The sequence below is a fragment of the Lygodium microphyllum genome, chromosome 4 (genome assembly GCF_053477565.2).
Source record: "Lygodium microphyllum isolate KBCC chromosome 4, Lygodium_microphyllum_v1.1.10, whole genome shotgun sequence".
Taxonomy (NCBI): Eukaryota; Viridiplantae; Streptophyta; class Polypodiopsida; order Schizaeales; family Lygodiaceae; genus Lygodium; species Lygodium microphyllum.
The window spans coordinates 50,875,859-50,889,282 of NC_141138.1; the positions used below are offsets into that span (position 1 = coordinate 50,875,859).

The following is a 13,424-nucleotide window of genomic DNA, read 5'->3' on the forward strand; positions in this document are numbered from 1 at the left end:
AATAATAGACATAACTCCTTTATAGACATAACTCCTTTTGAGACTAGGTCCCTAAGATTATATAGATTGATAAACCATTTATAGTATAAAGATTGTTTTGCTTGACAAACAACTATTATCAAAGGTTCTGGCAAGGATATTGTTCTTTTATCTCCTTGTGCTCAGCTCTATAACCCACTATACTCGTTTTCTTTTGTTCTTTTTGAAAATCTTTCTTTTTAATCAAAAAAACATGTAGGGATGAATATGCCACAATCCAAATACTCATATATAAACCAATGCCAAAAAATGTTCACCTGTTAAAATGACTTTGCTTCATATAGAAGCATGTCATTCCTACAACCTGCATTTTTGGCAGACCCAAAAAAGCACACTAGCAAAATGCTTGAAAAGTTATTCTTAGTCCTATTTGCAGGACATCAAGTGTCCCTAAATCATAGAATACACTCCGAAAAGGGGCATCGCCAAGTACCTTAAGATATGATAGCATTGGCATTTACTCGTGCAATGCACCATAGAAGCAAACGGAATTGCACTGTAAGTGCAAAGGCTCAGAGCTAAGGGTTTGGTTCCCATAAGCTGCCTCAATTCTTGCAGATGAGGAAACCACTCGGGAATATCCGATCAGCCTTCACCAACACATGGGAAGTATATTCAAAGAGGTTCTTGAATTGTCCGCAAGGCCTAACATAAATGCGCCATATAGCAAACTGATATCACTAAGTACTTCATTCATTCTGAAACAGCTGGATACTCATCACACCAAGAAAGGTCTGAGGAATGGAGACCAATCTTAACAATTGCCACCTTAAGTGTCCAATGTGATGATTACATTCATAAAAGGCATCGTAGATCAAACAATTTGCAGTTCAAGAAGTTTAAACTCGTGTACTACAAACTTTGCTGCCAACCTTAAGAAAGACACCAAATCAACAGAGATGCCAAAGATAGAACACCTCCAAATCTTCTTTAAAGCTGGCTAATGATACTGTACATTCTTCAAATCTTCTTTAAAGCTGGCTTATGATACTGTACATTGTACAAAGAAAGGTCTGAGGGATGGAGACCAATCTTAGCAATTGCAGCCTTTAAGTTCAAGTGTGATGATCAGGATATGTATCCTAGATCAAACAGCTTGCAGTTCAAGAAGTTGAAACTCGTTCTTTGCTGCCAACCTTAAGAAAGGCACCAAATCAACAGAGATGCCAAAGATAGAACACCTTCAAATCTCCTTTAAAGCTGGCTTATCATACTGGACATTATACAAAGAAAGGTCTGACAGATGGAAACTGATCTTAGCAACTGCAGCCTTAAGTGTGCAGTATGATGATCACATTGAGGGTATGTATCCTAGATCAAACAGTTTGCAGTTCAAGAAGCTGAAACTCATGTACTACAACAAACTTTGCTCCCAACCTCAAGAAAGACACCAAAAAAACAGAGATGCCAAAGAGAGAACACCTTCAAATCTTCTTTGAAGCTGGTTTATGCTACAGGTCCTTGAAAGTTTTTCTGTTCGCAAGTGCTAATCGTTTATAATTGTGTCAACCTTTGACCTTTTTCTTATATGGTCTAACTCTTGAGACTGACCTGGATTTGATGGATCAATCTGTTTGCAAGCACCACAATCAAAAAGTTCATAAGCATTCTATGCTATCAAAAAGAAAATGAAAATGTGGACTAAAATTCCCCTCAGAAGCGACAAGATACTCTTACCATTCCAGACTCTGAAAGAATAGCTTTGCATGTCTCTTCCAGCTGTAGTTGAACAGAAATCCTTGTGTGATTTACATCAATCCCTGAATTATGTAATGCCAATCTTATTCTTTCCTGCAACCTAATCAAAAACAGGTCTTCAAGTAAAATGAGCAAGTAAGCCAACAAAAAATACACCCTTTCTTTCTTACATTTTAAAACGTAACTAATGATTCATACTTTGTTCGCATCCGCCTTTTATTACCTTGCCATTTTCACAAGCTATTTGCTTCCAATTTTGTATGCATGATTAGCTACAAGTTCCAACTTTCTCTATGATCTGTATGTTTACTAATGCTGGGATATGCAATTGAACCTACACAGATGTGCATCAGAACAGAGTTCGTTACTGGAGGGCAATGCTTTCTTGTAAAACTGTGCATTGCCACATACCTTTGTGAGTAGAATTTTGATGGACTGATGGAAACTCCATGGCAACAATGTGTCTCTAAGGCATCTGTTGTCATCTCTTTCACCTGTTTTTCTTTCTGTGCATCAACACACCTGTCATTATAAATTTCAGAGTCCTGGACATGAGCCCCACCAAGCTGCTGCAAGTTTGGATTACAGGTGGTTTTGGTGTATTCAACATCTTTGCTGTGATCTCTATTGCCTACACTTTCCAGAGTGCATGAAGGAATCCTGACCTTTTCATTATCCCAATCTAGTTTCGTATTTGAGCCTTGAGGTTGGAGTGACTGTGAAAACCCAATAATTTCTGCCTGTCTTGGAGTATTGTAGGCTGCTAGTGTAACCTGCTCTTCATTAGAAAGATGGCTAGGTTTTCCACATGCTTGCAGTGGTGTTCGCCTTGTGGAATGCATTGTAGAAGCAGATGTGCTTTCAATCACTGGGTGTGTGAGGAAAGCTGGAGACACAGGCTGACTGCCTGCCAGTTTGCCATTGTGATTAGACTGGCAAGCCTGGGTACCTTCACTGAGCCTATTGGCCCCAAAGTTTGAGCCAAGTGTTCCATTTTCACACACTGTAGACAGTGAGCCCGACCTGCTTCTCGTGTGGCCATTGGCTTCTGGGAGACCTTTCCTTTCTAATGCAGCAATTGATGGTGAGGAAGCATTAGATGATTTTTCAGTTGGGCCTTCAAGTCCAGCATTCCCCTGCAAACAGGAGAGTGATCTTGTATGTCCATAAAAACTATTGCAATGCAAACGAGCTGCATGAAATATAATATTGATATCTGAGAAAAATCTGCATACATCCAACTGCCTGGAATTCATATGCTCTTGCTGCCGTTCTTGCTCTGATGCTTCAAAACATTTCAATTTTTCTTGCAGTATTTGTATATATTCTATGGCCTGGAGGTACCATCAGCAACAATCAAAGCCCATAACTGATAGAAAATAGCAGAAAACAGCCTACTTTTAGGAGTGAAATACGCACCTCTAGCAGTACAGAAGCTTTATCCTTTTTTTGGTCAATATTTGGCAGCAACTGCTTCAGTGTTTGAAACCTAAACAGGTCCCAACACATTTTTAAAAAAGTAATCCAAACCCATAACTGACAAACAACAATATCAGAATAAGAGGACCTCTCATTGATTTTGCTACGCCTACGTTGTTCTGTGGCTGAATGTTTGGACCTCAAAGCAATCCCCTTACTATCGTGTGTCTTCCCTTCAAGCCTTAGTGATGAATCACCTGCAATTAAGAGTGTTACTATACTTGTCAAGAACACAGGAAAACACAGCAAACCCTCACAAAGACACCCTTCAAGCCTCAATGATGAATCGTCTCCAATTAAGAACATTAGTATACTGATCAAGAACACAGGAAAACACGGCAAACTCTCACCATAACCAGCATAAGTGAAAGAACATACTAACCATGATTTGGAACAATACATATTTGTACCAGTTATTGGGGAAACTTTGGGTACATCTCTTTTCTTCTTTTGCAAAATAAAGTGTGGCTAATTATTTCAGAAGAAATTTTCAACAAAGTAAAAGTGCTAAACAGTCTAGCTGGAGCAGAGTGTTGCAATCCCATAAGTAACCCTGGGTATAAAGGAACAACTACTGAAGCTCCAGTTAATGCCACGAGCCCCCTTGAATCTGCTCCCAATGATGTCAGAGAGGGTGATGGACAACCAGATGTCCACTAAGTGGCATATAACATAAGGCTCTCTTCAACGAATGTCAACTAGAGGTGGACCTCAAATGTGCCACTTTGTGAGACTCCCAATAAGCTCCCACACCTCCAATCACAACTTTTTGGGCTCCTGTACCTGTCTCGGATACATCTCTATGAGGAAGGTGATGGAATTTTGATAGACTATTTCCATGCGTTGAAAATGACAGACCTAGTTACTTCATGGAGCTAGCATGGAGGTGCTAGCAAACATGTGTCTTATATGGTCATCTCCTATCTGTGAACCTCAATCTGGGTCATACAAGGACATTAGGAGCTCTAACAAATTTTTCATCTGCTAGTTTATGTATATCCCTCCTAAAAATAAAGGTTAGTTTAGTAGTAAGTACTTAACTAAGTTGGCATCAACTTAAACATTGGTAATTATAAGGCTAATAAAAATTAAGGGTTAGTGAAAACAGTCCAAGTTTATTTAGCTAAAAAGTTAATAAAAAGGTGCATTTCACATTAAACCCTCATTCGCTCACTAAACAGCTCTGAAACTCAAACTTTATACTAAAATGCTTCAGTGACCTGTCAGCCATCCCATGTATTTTGGTCCATTCCTCATCTATAGATAGACAATGTTCATAGTCACTTGATATCCCAGTCTATTCGAGTTCCTCCCATTCAGCATTCTCCCCACTCATTCATGGACATCCTGCAGCTGCCCTTCCATCTCTGCTTGATAGCATTTGTTCACAGCCTGTTTTCTCCTGTTTCCAGCTCCTGAAGTGGCCATCCTCAGCTGTCGCCTGCCATTCATGATTCAAAAGGCCTCTAGTGGCTGCATTTTGCCCCAGCTGCCATTGTGATCATAATCAACATCGTCTGGATGCTTCCAGCCTGCGTTTCTGCTTACTAAAGTCGCCTGTCTGCTGGTCACCATCCTCTCCACATAAACTGCTTCCTCAGCTGCCTGTCTAGCTATTCCCAGTGGCCACCCTGTTCATTCAGCCTTTGAGGACAGCTGCATTTTCAATCTATTCAGCTATCTTGCTGTTGCACAGCTTCCACTCACTCCTACATGCTGCGTTTTTGTTGTCTGCCATCTCAGCCAAACTATTGGACAGCTCTGCCCTTGAGCATTGTGTACATGTTCAAACATTCATTTATTCATTCATTATTCAGCACTTTTCATCCATTTAATTATCTTCATTCTTGTATTTTGTGTTTTGGCTTTATTCATTGTGTTGTCAATCGTGACTGTACACTATCATGGATTGCTTGGTTTGTTCTTGACTACAGTATTCATTACACATTAACTCATGATGTCCCAGACCATTGACACCATCACGTGCGCTGCTGCTCCGCCCCTGCCATCGTACCAGCTCTCCCCCCCACCTACTGCCCGTGGTGCACTATTTCCTGCGCCTTCCCCCCCCAACCTTGTTCTCCCGCCTGCTGTCCTACGCCAGCTTTCCCCCTGCCCTAATCCTCTGCCTCCTCCGCCCTAACCCCCTGCCTCCTCCGCCCTGATCCCCCACCTCTTCTGCCCTACGACCCCGGCCCCGTCCAGCGTTGTGAGCCGGCCTTCAGTGTGTATGTCAATGTGTTTCGTACAAGCATAGAACATTGGATTATGTGCTACTACAATAGCACTCTAACTATCGGAAAGAAAAGAAGTAAGTCCTTGCACATGTACATGAAGATCAACCAATACACAGTGCAACCAAACACACTCGGTTGTCGCTATAAAAGCTGCCATGTACTTAGCTTCACAAGATGAGGTAGCCACAATAGGCTACTTCTTGCTTAGCCAAGAAATGCATGACTGGCCTAGAAAGTAAGTGTCCACTGGTAGATTGCCTTGTATCATGATCACCAACCCAATCTAAATCATTGTAATCGTGCATTTGCAAGTCTCTTCCCTTGGAAAATAGCAAACCATATGACTGTATTCCTTACAAATGGTGAAAAATGCACTTAACAACTTACCAACATAGTGTCCTTGGCTAATAGATCACTACCATCATGCATTAAAAGCTTCAACCTGTTTCCATAGGTGTACTCCTAGGTTTACAATCTTGCATGTTAGACCTTACTAGCAACTTCTGAACATATTGTGACTGAGACATAACAATACCATGCTGATTTTAGGTAAATCGAATCCCCAAAAAATAATGAATCAGCCCCATATCTGACATATCAAAAGTAGACGATAGTTACAACGGCTAGTCTACTTCCGCACTAACTTACGTACGATGAGGGCTATGATGAGCATGGGTAGTCCAAAGCAAGTAAATGCTTAACCATAAAATTTAAAACTTTTTGTTTTGAACTTTAAAGTTTATTATTTACAATTTAGACTTTAGCATTTACAATCTTATGCACATTGTGTAGGTGAATGTTGATACATTCAAGTTGACAGGTGACACTCTTCCAAGTGTACATCATGAGGTGGATGAGGAGGAGAGGATCTTTGCAAAGCTCTATAGAGAGCTTATAGGAGCAAATACTTATGACACTCGCACTCATGTGCTTATGGGCGAGGAGTTCGAGTAGGTGGTAGCAAAGGCATGGTCATTCGGTGTCCTCAGACATCGAGGAGGGGTAGTTTGAGTGGCTTATAGACATATGTAAGGGGGGGCTCTAGTAGCTCGCATCCCATGCCTCATGACGACATCCCCCCCGCCTACACAATCAACACCTAGGGAGCCATCATTTGATGATAATCGTAACCTCATCAGTGATAAGAGTGTCTCATCATCCGATGCCAAGGAGTCATCTTCAGACTCTCTTGATGAGCACTCAGATGGTTCTAATGATGACAGTGATGCCTCATCATGGATTAATAGGTCTCTCTCTTTTGTGTATCTACTATCATTGTATCCACATGCCAATATGATTCATCATACATGTATGTTCTAGACTCTAGTTGTATTGCATGTTGCACGCAGTGCATGCAACTGCAAGGGCCACCCTCGTGTATTTATCTTATTTTGTAATGAAATGGCCATTTCCACTTTAAACATGTGTTCTATCATTTAATTATTTAAGGGTTTTTTAATAATCAATTGGAAAAAATTTCCTACTAATATCGTATTGTACCTTACAAAAATCATAAGATATCATTTAGTACCGTGTTTTATTGTACTGTACGTATCGTGCCTTTCGTACCTGATAACTATGCCTTTTGGAGAGGAGCCAATGCCAGTGCCCACCTAGCTAATGACTCACTGTTGTATGCAACTGCCTCATGTCTTGGTCTATGGATTTCATTTTTCAAGTCTTCTTCTGAGTTCCCTTCTTTTGCAGTGTTCTTTTCTCTCTGTCTTGTGTTCAACAATGTATTTTTAGCATATGTATATGCTTCCATTGCTACATCCACTTCTGACAATTCAAGTATTTCTTTGGTCTCAAACACATCATCACCGCTTCAATCTCTAGAACAAGGCCGAGAACCAAATAGGAGTGGTACTCACAACTAGCTTCCAAAGATTCCAACACGGATGGAGATTCAACTTACTATGGATACTACCGTCCATACGTGATCTCACATGCCCAATATAGTTTGATCTATCAAAAGTGGAGCAGCAATAAAAGCATAAATATATGCTGTGATAAACTGTTGAAACACAAAACAGAAGAGAAAAGGAAAGAAAAAAACACAATACAAATGAGAACTTAAATGTATGGTCGGGAAATGAAATCCATATATCAAACACGAGATTGTCGCATACAACAGTGAGTCACTGGCTATGTGGGCATCGGCACCGGCTCCTCTCTCCGCAGGACCTCCAAGTGGTGAACTGACAGACTGAGGAGGAGGAGCCTAAAACATATAGGCATGAATAATGCCATAAAATATGTTAGGTCGGCGAGCATTTAATGCTGGCCGACTGGCAACAATAAATGCCACAAATCATAAAATGCTACACAATAAAAATACCTAAAATAACTACATAAAGTGCCTAGTATAGCCATAATACATGCTCAGACTCACACATGAGCTGACATACTCTGCTAACACCCTCTCTCACATCATGGGTGATCTAATACAATACAATGATACAATGATAAAGGACTCACCATAGTCCATACAATAGAGAACCACCAAGTAGAACCATGGATACCCAGGCAGTGGGTGATCAAACCACCACCAAGGTGCCTCGGAGAGAACCTGATGTTGATGTTGATCGTACCAGCTCCTAAAAATAGAGAAGATTAGTGAATATCTCTATATCCGCCCCAATGTCTCTCAGTAGCATACATGACCATCCTCTCAAAAATACCTCTGGAACATCGTGAATATGGATTCCCCGCCTTTGGCCAGATTGCCAAAGTATCCCCTCATATGAGCTCCAAACGAAAGCCACCTGCTCTCAATCAAGTAGCCAACCCATCATGAACCTGGATGTCAATCCTAGCTCCAAGATTTGTACCTGCCAGACTTTGATCGATGCGTCCTGTGTATCTATATAGAAATATAGATGAGGCACAGCTGCCCCACCTCACCACCCTCTCACACTCCTTCTCTGGCACTAGAGGGTCGTGAGGGATGACATCACCACCACTAGAAAGCAACGAAGGAAGGGGCCACCAAGCCCTTCCCACGATCCAAAGAAAAGGATCCCTTCCGCACCTTGGACTTCGCCTTGGTCGGAGGATCTAAATCAAAATCTAAGGCAAATGATGACTCGTAGGAGAAATCCACATCCCGCTTCGTCTTTTGCTCCTTTTTCTTCCTGGAAGCCACTAATTCTTTGCAGTCCTTTCATAAATGATCTTTCTTGCCGCAATGGTAACACTAGGGTTTCGACTTCTTCATCATTGAACCCCTCTCTGAAGCTGCAAGAGCCTCACATAAACCTCCATAATGTGACGGAAGCCGCTCCTGTAGTTGCAAAGTCGCCTCATGCTCAAGTAGCATCGAGGACATATGAAGAAAACTAACAGGAGTCGTAGATGTCTGCGCCCGTAAAGCATTGGCCACTCCATCAAACTCTTGAGGAAGCTTGTAGAGTACCATACCAACAAGATGTGCCTTTGATAGGTAGAATGCCTAGTCCGAAGCTGGTCCTGAATCTGGATAACTCGAAGGAGGAATGATTGGATCGTATCTTTGGTTTCAAACTTCAGTTGCTAGAGCAGGCCATAGATAGTAATGGCCCTCATGGTGAAAGGAGCCTCGTACATCAACTGCAACTTTGACCATATGTCTGAAGCTGTCCTGCAGGAGGTGACCGCCGATAGGACTTCTTTGGAAATACACCGAAGTAAAGCCAAGTAGGCACGAGCATCATCCGAATCCTATGTAAGTATTGCTTTCTCATAGTTCTCTTCATCAAAATCAATTGGAACAGGAGAAAGCCATTGAGGACGTGCAATAGCTCCGCAAACCACGTACCATAACCGCTTTTGGATTAACCATTCCTTCATCACCGCACTCCACATGTGATAATCAGGTTCATGGAGCTTGTCATCAGTGGACATGCATGGAGGAGCCATCTGTAGAGATTTTAGAAGAGAAGTAGAGAAAAGAAGGTATGTGGAGAGGGAACACAGCCAAAACACGAGCACAGACTACAAAAAATAAGAGTTCACTACAGTATAACCCAAAATCTGACCAAAAGAAGACAAAAGCTGCTGCAAAAAATCAAAAACTACCAAAAACGGTAAAAACAGCCTGAAGGTACAATCACCCAGCCAGGAAGAAGTTAGGAACACCAAAACACAGGCTGAGTACAGCCACAAATAGGCTGAAAAACTGTCGTAGCAGTCTGAAAACCGAAAACGCAGGCAACAGAGGAACTGTAGACAGCAAGCAATGGCAACTCTACAGAAAATGTAGGTAAAACAGTTCACCTGGTTGGAGCAACAATCACCTAATCAGCAGGGGTGAAAACAGTCCTGAAATCAACAAGAAAACATAGCAGGAGCGCAAATCCTAAAATTTGATACCATGTTAGAAGTGGAGCAGCAATGGAAACATAAGCATATGCTGTAATAAACTGCTGAAACACAAGACAAAAGAGAAAATGAAAGAAAGAACACAATACAGATGAGAACTTAGACGTATGGTCAGGAAATGGAATCCATATATCAAACACGATACTGTCGCATACAACAGTGAGTCATTGCCTGCGTGGGCATTGGCACCGGCTCCTCTCTCTACAGGACCTCTAGGTGGTGAATTGACAACCTAAGGAGGAGGAGCCCAAAATATATAGGCATGAATAATGCCATAAAATATGTCAGGTCGACCAGCATTTAATGTTGGCCGACTGGCAACAATAAATGCCACAAAGCATAAAATGCTACACAATAAAAATGCCTGAAATAACTACATAAAGTGCCGAGCCATAATACATGCTCAGACTCACACATGAGCTGACATACTCTACTAACATGATCCTCACGCATCAAGTCCAATAACTTCTTGAAGGTTAACACTGATTATCTTCCTTTAGATTCTATGCACAAGTCTAAAGATCTTGCAAGATTATTGGAGTCTCCAACTAGGATGGGCCCCTAAATTGGAGACAAAGACACCAAGCACATAGCATCCTTCACTTCTACTCCAATGCAAGGTATACAAGTTTATACTTCTATTTCCTCTTCTATTGCTTCTACATCTGTACAGGAGTTTGAAATTAATGAAGAAGGTAACACATTCAATTTGTCCACTCAAGTCTTAAGTCCTAAAGAGGACAAATTCACCACTAAGCTAGTGTACTCTTTTTCTTCACAACATTTCTTCAGAAAGCTGTTTAGAGACTCTTTTGTTCATTTTTTAGCCATTCAAGGGTGCTTGTCTAGAACACATTCAGTTTGTCCACTCAAGTCTTAAGTCCTAAAGTGGACAAATTCACCACTAAGCTAGTGTACTCTTTTTCTTCACAGCATTTCTCAAAGCTGTTTAGAGACTCTTTTGTTCATTTTTGAGTCATTCAAGGGTGCTTGTCCATCAAAGATTTCTTCCAAAAGTTGTCAAGAGGCTGTTCTGCCCCTTTTTCCGCAATTTTAAGCTGATTGCTTTGCAACAAATCTCCTCAAGAATCAGCCAAGAGGCTGAATTTTGCATTCTCAACTATGTAGATCTATTTCCTTCATTTGCTTGGGTGTGAGAGATTATGAGATGTCTTCGTAAGAGAACTTAACTCTATTGAGGCAAAGTTGACTCGAGAAGAATCATCTTCTTAGTTTCTCTTGTTTTGCTTCTAGCATGATACCACTGCATTATATCCTATTGATCTTGGATATAGTTAATGGTCAAATAACCCCACAATTCTATTGATGAGTTTTCGATTGAATTGCTGCTATACACACCCCCACATGTACAACACCTACATTACAAGCACATGTTGGAAATGACAAGATCCTACCTTTGCAATCTTGTGTGCAAGCTTGTACTCATACCCATGATGGCACTACCTCGCCTACGCAAGGGAGTGCTATCGGGGGGCAGCATTTGCTTGGGCGCGATGGGACACCACCCTTGTCAACTAGACCTTTGAGTCAATGCTCCTGCTGTACATCTAGCCTACTTGAAGCATGTCCAAGATCATATCTAAAGAAAAAATGCTATGCACAGTCGGATCATTGATTCACCACCAAAACCATGGGCAAGATATAACCATAGAGACACTCATAATTTTGTCCATGTGACAGTGGCTAAGGTATGCTTATCAGATTGTATTACTAAATGTCATTGTGCGCTTCAGCAGTGCTCACATAGTGCCTATCCAAAGAAAGCATTTTGGAAGAGCAAAGTGTCACAATTTTTGCAAGCATCTTACCTGTAGTTGCAGACATTTCTGTCACAATCGAAGTAGTGTTCCCAATTCCACAAAGAGAGAAAAAATCATGAATAGCTGCTGCTTTTCCTGCTCAAACATTAAGCTGGTAGGTTAAATTACCAACAATGTGCACAATTCATATATTAACGAGCTAAGAACATTGTAACCTTCGCTCTGATGGACATCCAAATACAAGGATTCCGTACAGGAGTGTTGGTGCTGGTGCTGGTGCTGATGATAAGTCGGTAGAGAACTGCTGTATGTGGAATAGCCTAAGACTTTATGGCTGCCCTCTGATTCCATTCAGAGAGGATACAGCATCTACGCAACACGTTCAATTGCGTGAAGATTTTGAAGCAAATCCAAAGATGAGCAGCACTTTCGACCATTTTTCTTTACAGACAGACTGGAAAACAGGAAAATGGAACAGTTTAACCTCTCTCTCTCTCTCTCTCTCTCTCTCTCTCTCTCTCTCTCTCTCTCTCTGCAATTTCAACCATTTTTCTTTAGACCCAGACCCGGAAACAGCATAATTGACAGTTTAACGCCTCTCTCTCTCTCTCTCTCTCTCTCTCTCTCTCTCTCTCTCTCTCTGTGTTCTCGAAGAGTCGCGAGAAGAAACAATGTGCAGAAAGAAGACTCACTCCAGCTCCATCATCACGTCAACAATCGGTCGAGACTCTTTAGAGAATGATCTACTGTTTGCGAGGGAGACGACAAGCGACTAGATCTGATGCGCATTGCAACGCAAAAGGGTAGGGAAGCGTTCCAGGTGCTACGCTGGCGCCTGCCCGTCATATCCTGAATGTAGACCGGTTATTGCCCGTTGTGATCCATGAAAACACGCACCCCATAGCCCCCCGCCCCACTACAAGCACGTGAACAAACTACATCTAGTTCCGATTCATGAAAGCATGCACCCGTAGGCCCCCACCACACACAAGCGAACAAACTACATGTGGTTATTGGAGTACCATGGTTATTCGAGTACCATCCTTTGGAGAGAGCCTCCGAGTTTTAAATTTGAAGCCCAAAATGGGCGTCATGGCCATTTTGGGCATCAAACGACTCCTAAAAACTTGGGGCAAGGTGTCAAGATGAAGTCTAAGAATTAAGGTCAAGGTTGCAACTGAAGTCTAAAGGTCAAGGTTGCAATTGAAGTCTAATAACGTTAGGTAAGGTGTCACCATATACATCTATACATACATGTAGAATGAAGTGAGAAGACACACAAGCATAATTCCCATGCTCAATAGCTTTTTTTAGCATTGATTTAAAAGCTTGGTCATGACTCAATTAAGCCTTAGAATTCGCAATGAGTGGCAGGATCACTTTCAAATCTATAAGGCTATATTAAGATATGGAGCCACATGTTTTGGGGAGAAACCTATACTTGTGTGACTTGTGAATATCTACTATAAATCACATTTGCATTGTGACTCTACCCAATTTGCTCGATTTGTCTTCATTAGCTCGGCCCAACTTATTTGTGCACGGTCTACCTGATGTGTTTGAACTTACACTCATAACTTATGAAGGTGCAAGCATTGAGGGTTGAGTAATCAAAGGCTAAATGTTGATAGGCTACATAGGTTCGTACAAGTGTAGTGGCAAAGTATCTAGTTGCCTTTAGCATCACACATTCAACCTTCAGGAGCTCTTTGAGTTAAAGCTCCTACCTTTCCCTCTATTACATGCAGGCTATAGCTTCATACTTTTGGGCCTACTATTATCTTTGTACCCCTCATAGCCATTCTGGTAGTCTCCTCCAAAACAATCA

General features: G+C 41.5%; 1 protein-coding gene across 5 annotated transcripts; it reads right to left on the reverse strand.

Annotated features, from left to right (window-relative positions):
• Nucleotides 1-363: 363 nt before the first annotated feature.
• LOC148037024 (uncharacterized) lies at nucleotides 364-12,497 on the reverse strand. Of its 5 annotated transcripts, none has more exons than XR_015690562.1 (10): nucleotides 12,289-12,496; nucleotides 11,812-12,050; nucleotides 11,645-11,731; nucleotides 3,305-3,413; nucleotides 3,157-3,226; nucleotides 2,973-3,071; nucleotides 2,149-2,873; nucleotides 1,717-1,837; nucleotides 1,462-1,609; nucleotides 364-1,350 (listed from the first exon to the last, which is right to left on the reverse strand). XR_015690562.1 is itself a non-coding variant. In XM_087675966.1 (10 exons), the coding sequence occupies exons 2-10, from the start codon at nucleotides 11,945-11,947 to the stop codon at nucleotides 1,526-1,528; spliced, it is 1,272 nt and encodes a 423-aa protein (XP_087532092.1). In that variant the 5' UTR covers nucleotides 11,948-12,050; nucleotides 12,289-12,497; the 3' UTR covers nucleotides 366-1,525. The 5 variants fall into 5 exon arrangements, 4 of the variants coding, with proteins under 4 accessions (XP_087532092.1, XP_087532090.1, XP_087532093.1 ...); XM_087675966.1 differs by having other exon boundaries at nucleotides 366-1,609; nucleotides 2,149-2,243; nucleotides 2,403-2,873; nucleotides 12,289-12,497; XM_087675964.1 differs by having other exon boundaries at nucleotides 367-1,609; nucleotides 11,812-11,965; nucleotides 12,289-12,497.
• Nucleotides 12,498-13,424: the final 927 nt, after the last annotated feature.

Excerpts from the sequence above, each read along its gene's own strand:
- LOC148037024 (XM_087675964.1), bottom strand. The coding sequence starts at position 11,947 with ATGGAATCAGAGGGCAGCCATAAAGTCTTAGGCTATTCCACATACAGC. Across the intron at positions 3,414-11,644 it reads AGAAATGTCTGCAACTACAG|GTGATTCATCACTAAGGCTT; the intron begins GTAAGATGCTTG and ends TCTTAATTGCAG. Across the intron at positions 1,838-2,148 it reads TCAAAATTCTACTCACAAAG|GTTGCAGGAAAGAATAAGAT; the intron begins GTATGTGGCAAT and ends GTTTTTGATTAG.